This window comes from Pituophis catenifer, unplaced genomic scaffold (genome assembly GCF_029215685.1).
Source record: "Pituophis catenifer annectens isolate HBS135680 unplaced genomic scaffold, rPitCat1.0.hap2 SCAF_11, whole genome shotgun sequence".
NCBI lineage: Eukaryota > Metazoa > Chordata > Lepidosauria > Squamata > Colubridae > Pituophis > Pituophis catenifer.
Window position 1 is genome coordinate 79151 of NW_027256891.1, and position 12595 is coordinate 91745.

General features: G+C 42.4%; 1 protein-coding gene across 1 annotated transcript in view; it reads right to left on the reverse strand.

The window, feature by feature from the left end:
- Positions 1–12595, reverse strand: part of HEPH (hephaestin) — a 61101-nt gene that overhangs the window by 29791 nt on the left and 18715 nt on the right. Inside the window, exons 8-9 of the mRNA XM_070952147.1 lie at positions 11309–11477; positions 7646–7785 (exon numbers count right to left, since the gene is read on the reverse strand). Coding sequence (XP_070808248.1) covers positions 7646–7785; positions 11309–11477 — 309 coding nt within the window. The remainder of the gene's footprint in view (positions 1–7645; positions 7786–11308; positions 11478–12595) is intronic.

The window sequence follows — 12595 nt, forward strand, 5'->3', positions numbered from 1 at the left end:
CTGTTCATTTCTTCCTTATAAAGCATCTTATTTTGTTTTAAAGGAATCAGCTTTTGTCCAGCAGTCCAAGAACTATTTATTCAGTCCTTAAGTTACCCTTCAAGGAGTGCACTAGTCCCAGTTCTTTATATCCCATAGGTAAAGAGTCAGTTCCATTTAGATAATCCCAGAAGTTATCAAAAGTCTCTTCACATCCCCTTTACAGGTTCAATCTTCTAGTATAACATACAGGGGTCGCTTTAATTAAATAAATTCCTTATTTTTATATTTGAGTCTCCAGTAGTCATAAGATAGTTAAAGATAATCCAGTAGATATTTTCACAGTCCTTCATATAGGTATTCCCAGACTTCTGTTTTTCCTTTCATCAGCAGGTGGCACTCTCAACTTAAGTTTCAGTATTGCCACTAGTCAAATGTTAGTTGTAAAACAATTACAAAAGCAGAATAAGTTTTGCAAGTAAATGATTCCAGCATTTTAAAATGCCTTCCCAGTACCACGTCTTCCCAGTTTAAGAGTCCAATTTTCTGTGTGTTTCAAAATTTATTATTTTTCCTCTCCTCCTCCTTTCACTTTCGATCTGGTATTTTCTCAGAATGCTCAGATGCCACTTTAACAAGTAATTCTGAGCAAATAGTTCTAAATTGTTCCTTGGGGTTAAATTTAAAGCAAAAGGAAATCTTCTCCCCCAGTTCCAGTCACAGTTCACCTACTTCGCTCCAGCACCAGTCATAGTTGTTCATTGGTTGTCCCAGCTTTGTGGCAGCCATCTTTAGGCTGCTTCTTCCTCTTGCCGTGGCTGAGTGGGGAAAACAACCCCTGGGTCAAGCAGGAGAGCTGCAACTCTCCTTGACCTCACAGGGTGCCTCTCTTTGCTTCACCACCCCTACAAAATGGCTTTGGCTCCTCTTGGAGCCCACAAACAGGGAGAAGTCAGCACAGTGAACGCGAAGACCCATTCACCCATTCGCTGTGACATCAACCGGAAGTCAGCAATGGGCTGCTTTCTAGAGGGCTTCTGACTAATGTTTTAATTGTACAGTTACCCTGTTTGCTGACTGAATTTTATTGGCAGCACAGACTGAAGCTGATGGCCCTCCTGCATTTATAATCCTGCCATATGTTACCAGCATTGTAGTTGGGAGACACGTATGGTGATCATCACCTGGTATTTGGGCGATCGGGAGGAAAGGAATTTGACCAGTCAAAACCAGAAAATAAGAGGTGCTCAGCTGCACATTTATAAAACAAACAAATAAACAAATAAAATAATAATAATAAAATAAAAAAATAAAAAATCCTTCCTCACCAACTGCACCAGTGCCTCCACATCAAACCTACCATGCCAGGAAAACACTCCATTGTCAAACCCCCACCCAAAAAAAAAGGAGATCTCTACCGATGACCCACACGACTCCTGCTTCATCTGCACAGGATCTTTCGAGGAGGATGAAAGTACAATGAAGTGCTCCCTATGCGACATGCAAACTTACCACAAATACTTGGGATTAACCAAAAGTGTAGCCCAATTCCTACAATCATCTTAACTTAAAACCTGCCAGTTTGCATTTCCACTTTTCTGCCCATCATGCAGACCCAAACTGGACAAATTTATAGTCCTACTTGAAAGGGTCAACACCATAGAAGCACAATTAGCATCCCTTGAAAAAAAAAGATATAACACAGAAAAGAGAAGAGCCACCATCCTGAAATCCTATCCCAACCCAACAACCACAACCACAGGAAACCGCCAACCCTGTGAGTAACATCTCCATCCTCGTCAAAGATGCAATTGAACGCGAACAGAAGCATCCCAACGCTATCTTATATGGACTTGAGGACACCAATTAATCTGATGACATCACAAAGGTTTGCAACATCATCAGCAACTTTCAGGCATCAATCATCTCTCCTGATGAAATCATCAACATTTTCCATGACAGTCCTGAGTTCAAGAACAATGACGGCTTGGCCCCACACTTCAGCAGAGTCATTTGCAAAAGTGAGACCAGCAAACGCAAATTCACCTCCACAGTAAACTCACTCACCAAAAGCTGTACTAACCGAAACTTCGTTCATGGCCCAACCTGTCCATACTGCAACGTGCCCATGCCCGCGAGCTCCTCTCAGAGCTCAAAACATGCCAGGACCAAGGAGACACTGACCTATACATCGACTACCATGCTGACTGTATCAAACGCAAGAACAACGTCCCACTTCTTGCATCCCAACAACCCCCCCTCCCAAACAACCAAAACTAGGCATGCATACCCCCAACTTCCTCTAGGTCCATCACTATAGACCTTAAATGCAAGCTATTTAACACAAGAAGCCTCGGAAACAAAATGCCTGAATTCCTACTACTACTGTCAGCGCCTCAGCGCTGGCATAGAGAGGAGAGAGATAAGCTCTGAACTTTTGCCTGCTAAATCCCTTTGAAGCCGGGTTGTCGTGGAAATGAGGAGGGGGGAGACATTCCTGGGAAATGACGAGACAAGAAGTCTGGAGAATGACTTGGAAGATAGCCAATGAGAAGCAGAGATTTGGGGATCGGAAAGGGAGGGATTGGGGGGCAAAAGGTCAGTCTTGTCCGCATCGAGTCATGATCCGGTTGCTGTGCACAATTAAAGAAAAGATTTCCTTAAAGATTGGCAGTTTGGAAATTCATTTATTTTGAGATAGCATCGAAGTCTGACAGACGGACTCAACTTTCCAAGCCAAATACAGCCCTATTCAACCTTATTTTTGTCTGCGAGATGTGGTTGAATGTATCCTTTCCAGACTCCATTACCACCGTAAGTAACTATTATGCTTACCAGTCTGACCGTGAAAATCGTAGAGGGCGTGGGGGTTGCTATCTTCTATAAAAAGTCAATAGGTTTGAAAAAGATTAAAGTTACACAGGAGCTTGCTCTTCCTGACCATTGTCTGCGAACTGTCCCTAAATACCACATTTCGCTTCTTACTATGTTACAGAGCCCCTGATTATGACCTTGGTCATATGAACAAGCTGACTGAATTACTAACGTGGGCAGCCTCCTGCCCTCACCCCCTTATCTTTCTTGGTGACCTCAATTTACGTCTTATTAATTGGTCCCTAAACAAATATACAACTGAACCTATACATGCAACCCTGTACAATACTGTCACAATTCTGGGGCTGGATCAATTGAACAACACTAGGCTCAACAACTGCCTTGATCTCATCTTCTGCAATAGTTTAAACTCAATTTATGGTCTACAAGTTAAAGAACCTTTTTCCAACAGTGACCACAGCATGATTGATTTTTGTCTTAATTTACATCCATGCAAAGAGGGTCATAATGATGGGACACCAAATTATAACTTTAAAAAAGCTAACTATGATCTCATAACTGCCGACCTCACATCTCTTGATTGGCACCTTCTGTACACTGGCTATAATACTGCAGAAGACCATTATAACACTTTTTTGCTTGAAATCAATAGAGTCATTAAACTATATGTACCATTAATAACCCCCAAAGCCAAAAAAAAACCATTACCCATAACAATAAGAAAGCTTCAATCCCAAAAAAAATCTCTTCAGAGAAAAAACAAAACTGACTACGTAGCTAATTTTAAAAACCGCTACAAAACCTTATGCCGCCAGATAAAGACAGAGTGCACCAGTTACCATTGCAAAGGAAGAGCTGTTACACTTGAAATCCACCTGAGCCTTCTATAATTTTGTAAACGCCAAACTTAAAGACTTGAAAACTATCCCACCCCTAAAAGGGCCTAATGGGGAAGACTATAATAATGAAGCCATTAAGGCCAACCTGTTGTGGCCTGCCAGATTCAGACAGTGAGGTTGGGGAGGAACGTGGGCCAGTCCTGGAGTCTGGGGAAGGCTCAGACAAGGGGTCTGTGTCAGAGGCACAGAGGGGGCCAGGACCATCTGGTAGTTAGTTATATGCTGCCTCCGGAGCCTCCGGAATCTGACATCAGCGAGGCAGAAGAACAGTGTAAGCCTATTCCCAGGGTGCGCATGTGCAGAGCTGCCAGAAGGCAAGAACAATTAAGAAAAAGAAGGGCAACTTGGGAGTAAGGCTTGGAGATGATTGGCCCCTCCCATAAGACATAAAAGAGGAGCAAACAGACGTGAGCCTTTGCAGGAAGCAATTAGTTCATATAGTCAATTCAAGCTCTGAGAAGTCCGTTTGACTCTGTGCTCCGTTTGGCCTTGCAAAACTAATTGACAATTAGGTCTCTGGCAGTTTTTCAAGGGAGATAAAGGTGGGTGCTTATCAACATTACCCTGAAAGACTGTGTCAACTCGAGCACAAATCTGTCGAAATCTTCACAGACTGTTTGTGAATCATTACGGGCTGTGAATGACCATAATTCACAGCCGTCTCAATAAAAGAGGTTTTGGGGACTAAGATTGTGATTTATGCTTTCTCAGAAAGCCTAGGTCAGAACACAACCTCTTCAACACGTTCTTCAGCTCAGTCTTTGTCAACAGCAATGGCTTCTGCCCAGGGGTGAAATCTAAAATTTCTTACTACCGGTTCTGTGGACATGGCTTGGGGGGGGGAGGGGTAATGTGACTGGGTGGGCATCACCAATTTTTTTTTTAATTTTAAAACCATTTTTTCTACAACCTCTGCTAAGAGGTTGTAAAAAAAATGTTTTCAAAAGGCTCTGATGATCCAAGCTGAGTTCCCTGATCGGCAGAGGCTTTTTTTAAAAAAAGCCCCTGCCGATCAGGGAACTCAGCTGGGATCGTCAGAGCATTTAAAAGAAAAAAAGGGGTTTTTTTCTTTTAAATGCCTTTGACGAGCCACGTGATCATCAGAGGCTTTTTTTTTTTACTTTTGAAAGCATTTTTTCAGCCGTAGTTGTAGAAAAAATGCTTTTAAAAGTAAAAAAAAGCCTCTGATGACTGTGCAGCTCAGCTGGGCATGGGAGGCAGGGGAGCGGGGATTTTTGCTACCGGTTCTCCGAACCACCCACCTCCATCGCTACCGGATCAGGCGATCCGGTCCGAACCAGGAGCATTTCACCCCTGCTTCTGCCCCACATTTCCTAGTCGTACCACAACTAATTACAACGATCTGTTACACATTGATTTTACAGTAGGCAACGTTGAAAAGGCACTATACAGCCTAAAGCCATCTCTATCTACTGGCCCTGATGGATTATGTGCCTACTTTTTGAAAAAGCTCTCCATTGCCATAGCCGAATCTCTAAGCACAATCTATGAGGTATCTTTCAGAACCAGCTCCTTGCCTGACCTATGGTCATTAGCCACGGTCATTCCTATCTTCAAAAAGGGAGACCCCAGCCTAGTAGAAAATTAGAGACCAATGACTTGTAAAATCATGGAATCAATTATAAACCAATCCATCGCCCTCCACTTAGAGACAAACAATCTGCTTTCTAACAAGCAGTTTGGTTTCAGGAAAAATTTGTCCTGTAATCTACAACTCCTATGCTGCAAAAACATTTGGACCACATAACTCGACCAGGGTAAGGCAATAGATGCAATTTACATAGACTTCTGCAAAGCCTTTGATTTAGTGGTAAATGACAAACTAAGCTCCTACAGTATTTCAGGATCCCTGTACACGTGGATAGACGCGTTCCTGTCAAACAGGCAATAGGAAATGCCCTATCAAACCCAGCACTAGTTAACAGCAGTGTCCCCCAAGGCACCGTTTTAGGACCCACACTCTTTCTGATTTACATAAATGACCTTTGCGATCATATTATAAGCAGCTGTGTACTCTTTGCTGATGACATAAAACTATTTAACACCACTAACAATGCTGCTGCCCTACAAAGAGACCTTGACTATGTCTCAGAGTGGTCGTGCAATTGGCAACCCCAAATCTCAACTAACAAATGCTCTGTCTTACACATTGGCAACGAAAATCAGAACACCAAATACAAGCTGGGCGGATACAACCTCGTAGACGACCCTTACTCTGTCAAGGACCTAGGAGTGCTCATCTCAGATGATCTAAGCCCCAGAACTCACTGTAACAGCATTGCCAAAAAGGCATTAAGAGTTGTTAACCTAATTTTGTGAAGCTTTTTCTCCAGTAACATTGTACTGCTAACTAGGGCATACAAAACCTTTGCCAGACCAATTCTCTAATACAGCTCGTCTGCCTGGAATCCACACTGTATATCGGACATTAATACAATTGAGCGGGTCTAGAGGTATTTCACGAGAAGAGTACTCCACTCCTCCTCACAACAGAATCCTTTATACCACCAGGCTCGAAATTTTGGGCCTGGACAACCTGGAACTATGCCACCTTCGTCTGATCTAAGCATAGTACACAAAATTGTCTGCTACAACATCCTACCTGTCAACGACTATTTCAGCTTCAACCTCAATAATACTTGGGCAAACAATAAATACAAACGCAAGGTAAACCACTCCAAACTCGATTGAAGAAAATACAACTTCAGCAACAGAGTGGAATGCTCTGCCTGACTGCATTGTTACATCCTCAAACCCCCACAGCTTCAACCTTAAACAGGGGTTGAAGGTCCAGTCTACCGTGGACCTCACCCCATTCCCAAGAGGTCTGTAAACGGGGCACGCATAAGCATACCAGCGTGCCTACCATCCCTGTCATACTGTCCCCATCCTACTGTACTCATTTCCTATGTTCATGTCCATGTTTATAGTTATACCTGTTATCTTGTACATGTTTGACAAAATAAACAAACAAACAAACAAACAAACAAATAAATAAATAAATATTTTCTGTCTTTTCTTTTTCCACAAAGAAATCCATTAACCACAAAAAAACCATTACACAATATTTTGGGGGGGAAAGCAAATTTGTGAGTTTTGATTTGGATGAATTTCTTATTCCATACTATTTTTAAATAAATTTGCATAAAATTGTATGCATTTGCTAATATAGTTATTAAATATGTCCAACAAGTTCTTCACAAGGTCTATTCTTAACATGAATATTATGTGAACTATAGTTGCACATAATTATGAGCTATGTTGCCATCTGAGAAAAAAGTTCCACCTATCTATATAGAAACTTTGTTTTCCTCAAAATGGAACTGAATAAATCCTTACCATTCTTTAGCTAGAAGTCCTTACTTGGAAACATTTTTATTTAAATACAGCTTTTAGAATTTTTGTTCTTCACTGAAGATTTTCAGGCTGCCTATCATGCATTTATTTATTAAATTTGTATGCTACCCATCTCAATATCACACAAATCTGGGCTGCTCACAGTATCATAAAAGCAATATACACAATTAAAATACTGTATAAATATTAGAACATCAAGCCTTAAGCTTGAAACATTGACACTCACAGTAAATTAAATAAATGATCAGTGTATAAGTGGGATTCTTTTTGTAAAATATGTTATTGTAAAAAATGTCAGATTCCTAAATTGTAACTGGATTACATATTGCTCGGAGAAGTTGAAGGGATGGAACAGTGAACAGATACGGGCAGTGTTTCTCAACTTGGCAACTGTAAGATGGATTTCAACTCCCAGAATTCCCTAGCCAGCATGCTGGGATTCTGGGAGTTGAAATCCACACAGTTTAAAGTGGCCAAGGTTGAGAATCACTAATATGGGTGATCAGTTAAGAAGAACTCCCTACTCAATTAGAGATGTAATCCTGCCCCATTACCAAGTATCCCGAGGTGCTTTTCTTCCTCCGTCTGCTCTTTCTCCACACGAAAAGTCCCATCTGTATATTCAACATATTTGGCTTTCCAATATGTCCCTCCAAGTTGACTGGCATTTTGCTTAAAGAACAGCTGTGAGAAACTGAACACAAATAAGCCCACAATGACTTCTTGCATTTCTTAAATCTCAGAGCTTTTAAAAGGCGGATTTGTTACAGAGTATTTAAATCTGACTCTATAAAGAATGGCAGTGAGTTTCATTTTGAACTGTGCAAATAGCACAATAGGTTAATGGCAAATTAACCTTTTGTGTTGCTCTTTTAGTTCACAGGGTACAATACAACCAAGTGCAAATTGATACACTGGCAGACTCAACCGTCTTTTAACATCTGGAGTAGGCTGTGAGTAGCCTCTATAGCTTTCCCTGCTGACATCTCTGAGCTTCCCTGTGGTTACTATGCAAAGTTAGGCCAGTTAGGCAAAGCCCAGTTCAACTAAAAACTGAGCACCTACAGGAAAATGTCACCACCGAGGCTCCCTTTTTTGGCTCTTTCTCCAGGACTCAAGGATCAGTTTGAGATTTCCTGGTCTAGCAGGATTGGAAACAGTGCCTGGGTGGGCCATCTGGTAGGTAAGAGGACACCTGTTTTGCATTCAAGGGAGTTCAGGTTCAATCCCTGACGTTTTCTGTTAATGCCAGAAAGGTGTATGTCATAAAAGAGGAAGGATGCCACATCCTGAATTGCCCCATCCTTCTCCAATATCCTCTCTGTGGCTCCTCAGGAGTTTCACCGTGCACACGAGTATATAGCTGTGCATCATTTTTCTTAATCAATGAACAAGTATTTATTTAATTAGATTGTCTTTACCTAGTTTTAGGACTTGCGTGGATCATATATCACATTTTAAGCCATATTTATGCAGAAATATTGAAAATTCAAAAGAATTCACAGGTTTTAAGTACTACCATAGTTGTGACTGTTTTGTAACTGTAATGAACTTTGTAGAACAGTGTGTCTCTCTGTGTCTGTCAAAAATACCAAAATGATGGCTGCAAACAATGTGCCCCACATCTGAAAAAGTGTAGGAGCTTTAATCACATGACATCACATGCAGTCTTTATTTTTCTGACCCCCTCCCTGCAGACAAATATTGCCTTGGGTCACTGGAATTTTCAAGCTATGAAGTTCTATCAAGAATCCTTGACCCAATTCTGCCACTCTGTGTCGGAAAGGAGACCAGCTGGGCATTATCAGAGGTCCTTTTCAAGTGGAGGGGACAGTGGTACAGGTAGTCCTCAATTTACAACAGTTCATTTAGTGACGAAGTTACAACAGCACCAAAAAAAGTGGCTTATGGCCATTTTTCATACTTATGACCATTGCAGCATCCCCATGGACAGGAGATCAAAGATTGAATCACTTGGCAACTGACTTCTATTTAGGAGGATTGCAGGGACCCAAGATTATACGATCACCTTTTGCGACCTTCTGATAAGCAAAGCAAAATGGGGAAGCCAGATTCGCTTAACAAATGTGTTATTATCTTAATTGCGGTGATTCACTTAACCACTGTGGCAAGAAAAGTCAAAAAATGGGGCAAAACTCACTTAACAAATGTCTCACTTAACAACAGTACTTTTGGGCTCAATTGTGGTCATAAGTCAAGGACTACCTATCTAAGATGAGAGGCTCTCAGATAAAGTTGTATTGGAGAATTCTTCTCCAACCACTCCTGGAAAACTAGCCAAAAGCTGCAGCTGGAGCTTCATCCAATCCAGGGGAAGCCCAGGGCCGGTTCTGTCTTCCTGTAGGGGGTGGGCGGCTTGTGCTGACTGAAGAGGCAACTGTAATGGTTGAGGGCGGGGGCTGAAGATGGCCATGGAGAGACCTGACATAACACGAATGAGGCCCATCTCCCAGAAAGACAGGGCCAGGATTCTCTGGGTTTAACGTGAGGGCGGGTTTGAAACAAAACTTGCTAAACCTATTTTAGACAGATGCTACAGCAGTGGTCCCCAACGGCTTGGCAGCCCGGCTGGGGAGGGAGGGGGGAACCAGGTCATGCGAGCAGCAGGCTAGCGTGCATGCATGCGCACACAGCTCGACTGCAAGTAGACCTGTGCATGTGCATGCACACCGGCCTGCCGCTCATGTGAGTCGAGCTGCATGCGTGTGTGCGCTGGCCTGCCACTCGTATGTGTTGAACTGTGCACGCATGAGTATGTGCCAACCCGCTGCTGCCCGATTGCAAATAGGCCATGGGCCAGTAGTGGGCCACAGGCCTAGATTGGGGACCCCTGGGCTACAGTTTTACAGCTCCCAACTGGAGAACTGAAAAGAGACCTGAAATTCAGCAGAGCAGCTGAAGAGAGCTTGAGGCTGCTAAGAGATCCTGAAAGGCATATGCAACCTCTGAGGTTTAGGCTATCTACACTGCCCTGGGGTCTTTGGCCATAATGAGGACCCCTATACAGTAGAGCCTGCGTATGTATGTATGTATGTATGTATGTATGTATGTATGTATGTATGTAATCATTTATCTAAATGTATGGAGATTCTTAGTCATCCAGGTCATGGTTGTCCCAAAGGTGCTTTTTTCAACTTCGAAACGGAAGTTGGATCTTTCCGTTTCTCAGATGGCCACACAGTGTGGGAGGGGGAAAGTCTAGAATGTCAGCCCAGACAACAACAACAACAGATCTTCTGTCGGTGCCATCGGTGCCTTCTGCCATCTGTCAGTGAAGCATCTGGGGCAGCTCGGGAGTTCATGGCTTCCATGACGGCCATGGACCTGACCCAGTTAGTTCATGGCCCTACCCACACGGGGGGACACACTCTGGACTTATGTTTTGTCTCAGGTCAGTGGTTGAGTGATCTAGAAATAGGGGATATAGTTATTGAACCCTTGTCATGGTCAGATCACTCACTCTTTCGACTTGACTTTCATACCGCCACCCCCCGCCGCAGGGAGGCGGAACCAACTAGGTGGTTCCGCTCCAGGCACCTGATGGATCCGGATAGGTTCCTGACAGAGCTTGGGCCATTCCCTGAGGCTCTGGCTCACGACTTGACTGAAGAACTGGTGGCCGCTGGAGCTTTGGCATCGTGCCTTTGCGGCCTCTGACCTGGTGCCGATCCCAGGTGGCTCCCTGGTTCTCCGAGGAGCTGAGGGAGATGAAGCACCGGAAAAGACGCCTGGAGAGCGACTGGAGGGCCAGCCGCTCTGAATCTGACCGAACACTGGTGAGGTCTCATATTAAGATCTACCTAGTGATGAAAAGAGCGGCAAAATCTAACTATTTTTCTGCTCTTATCTGGTCTGCAGAGAACCGCCCAGCAGCCCTGTTTAGGGTGACCTGCTAACAGTGGCTGGGCTAGGTAATGCTCTCTTTGGAGCCAACTTGAGCTCATCTGCCTTTCTGGTAAATTATCATTGTTAAGCCAGTTTCGACATTCATTAAAACAGCATCTGCGTCACACATATTCTCCCAACTCAGGTAGTGAATTTAGTTACTCAGCCCATTCTTTTATTGCAAAAGTACAGTCAGCAGCTGAACAATCCAGTTTTTCCATGATGCTCCTTACAGCACTGCAGATGCATACCTGGCTGAAGTATGTAGGCTTTGGAAACCACATTTGAAGTCTTGGATCAAAGAGACTTACCTATTTGGCTCACGCAGACTTTTCCCTGTACTTGGGTCTAGTCCAGAAGGCCCGTAATTCCACCGCACCTCTTTGGCTGCTATGTAGTATTTCCGTAGTTTCCCTTTTAGGGCAGGTCCTGAATCCTGATAGGAGCAATGTTTGACTTCATAGAGAGCCTCCATTCCCGCTGTGGAAGCCAATAAGAGACCATGAGAGACTGAGACTCAATTTCCATTTTGTCAATTTGTGGAGAATTTGTGGGGGAGAAAAGAGAACAGTTCAGAGGATGCAGAAAAAGAATTTGTATAAGTTGGGCTAGCAGATTGGTGATGTGATTCACCAGATCTACCATGTTTTTTAAAAAATAATTATCATGCTCTTTTTATGCTGTTATTTGTACTAAACGTTACCCAGAATCAGCTGGGTCATGCCTAAATTGAATGAATTAAATTGGGTTGTTTAGTTTTCCAGATACAAGGAACTTGACAATCTATCTGCACATTAGAGAGTCGTACAAACAGAGCAACTTTGGAACTTAAATGTTCAACTCAGAAATCCAATACTGATTTGATAGATTAATCAGAAAGTCATTAAGTAATCCCTTTGATTCGCCAGTAGACTGTCCTCTCCACTTCTGCTCATAGCTGGATTGTGTTGCCTGCATTAACAGCGCAGGGACTCCTCTACTTTTTTTTATGTTCTTGGAACATATACACAAAATTTGGAACATTAATTTATTTTAAAATATGACGATGATGTGGATATGAGATGTCAAAGAAGATATCAACACTAGAAAAGCAGAATGACTCTGGATTTATGGTCTTAAGAGAAATGTTCCCACCTTTCTCTTAAATAGACCCTACTGACACAAGTAGAAGACTAGTGCATTTTAACTTGTGTGACCAAGCTTTTAATGATTGATTTAACAATTAGGTTGGGTGAATTATATCTGATGTCCTTCTATGTAACAGGGTTATATATTTGTATTGAGAAGAAATCTGGGTACCTTTTAATTTCGCGTGTTGTTTGTTCTTTTTTACATTAAAAAAGTTCTATCCTGTAAACAGTTATAAAAAGCTTGGCTTTCACACTGCCTATTTGATAACTTTATTGATTGTTTACATGAAACTTTTTTCTTGTACACGAGTGGTTTTGCAATGCATTATTGGAGGTTGCTTCTATCAATAACATTTCTGTTTATGGGCTACCACAGAAGAAGAAAATAAAAACATGAAACGTTTAGCTGACATTATGAGAACACTGCTTTTAGTGACAATGTTGTTTCTCTCCCTTATTTTTTTCTAT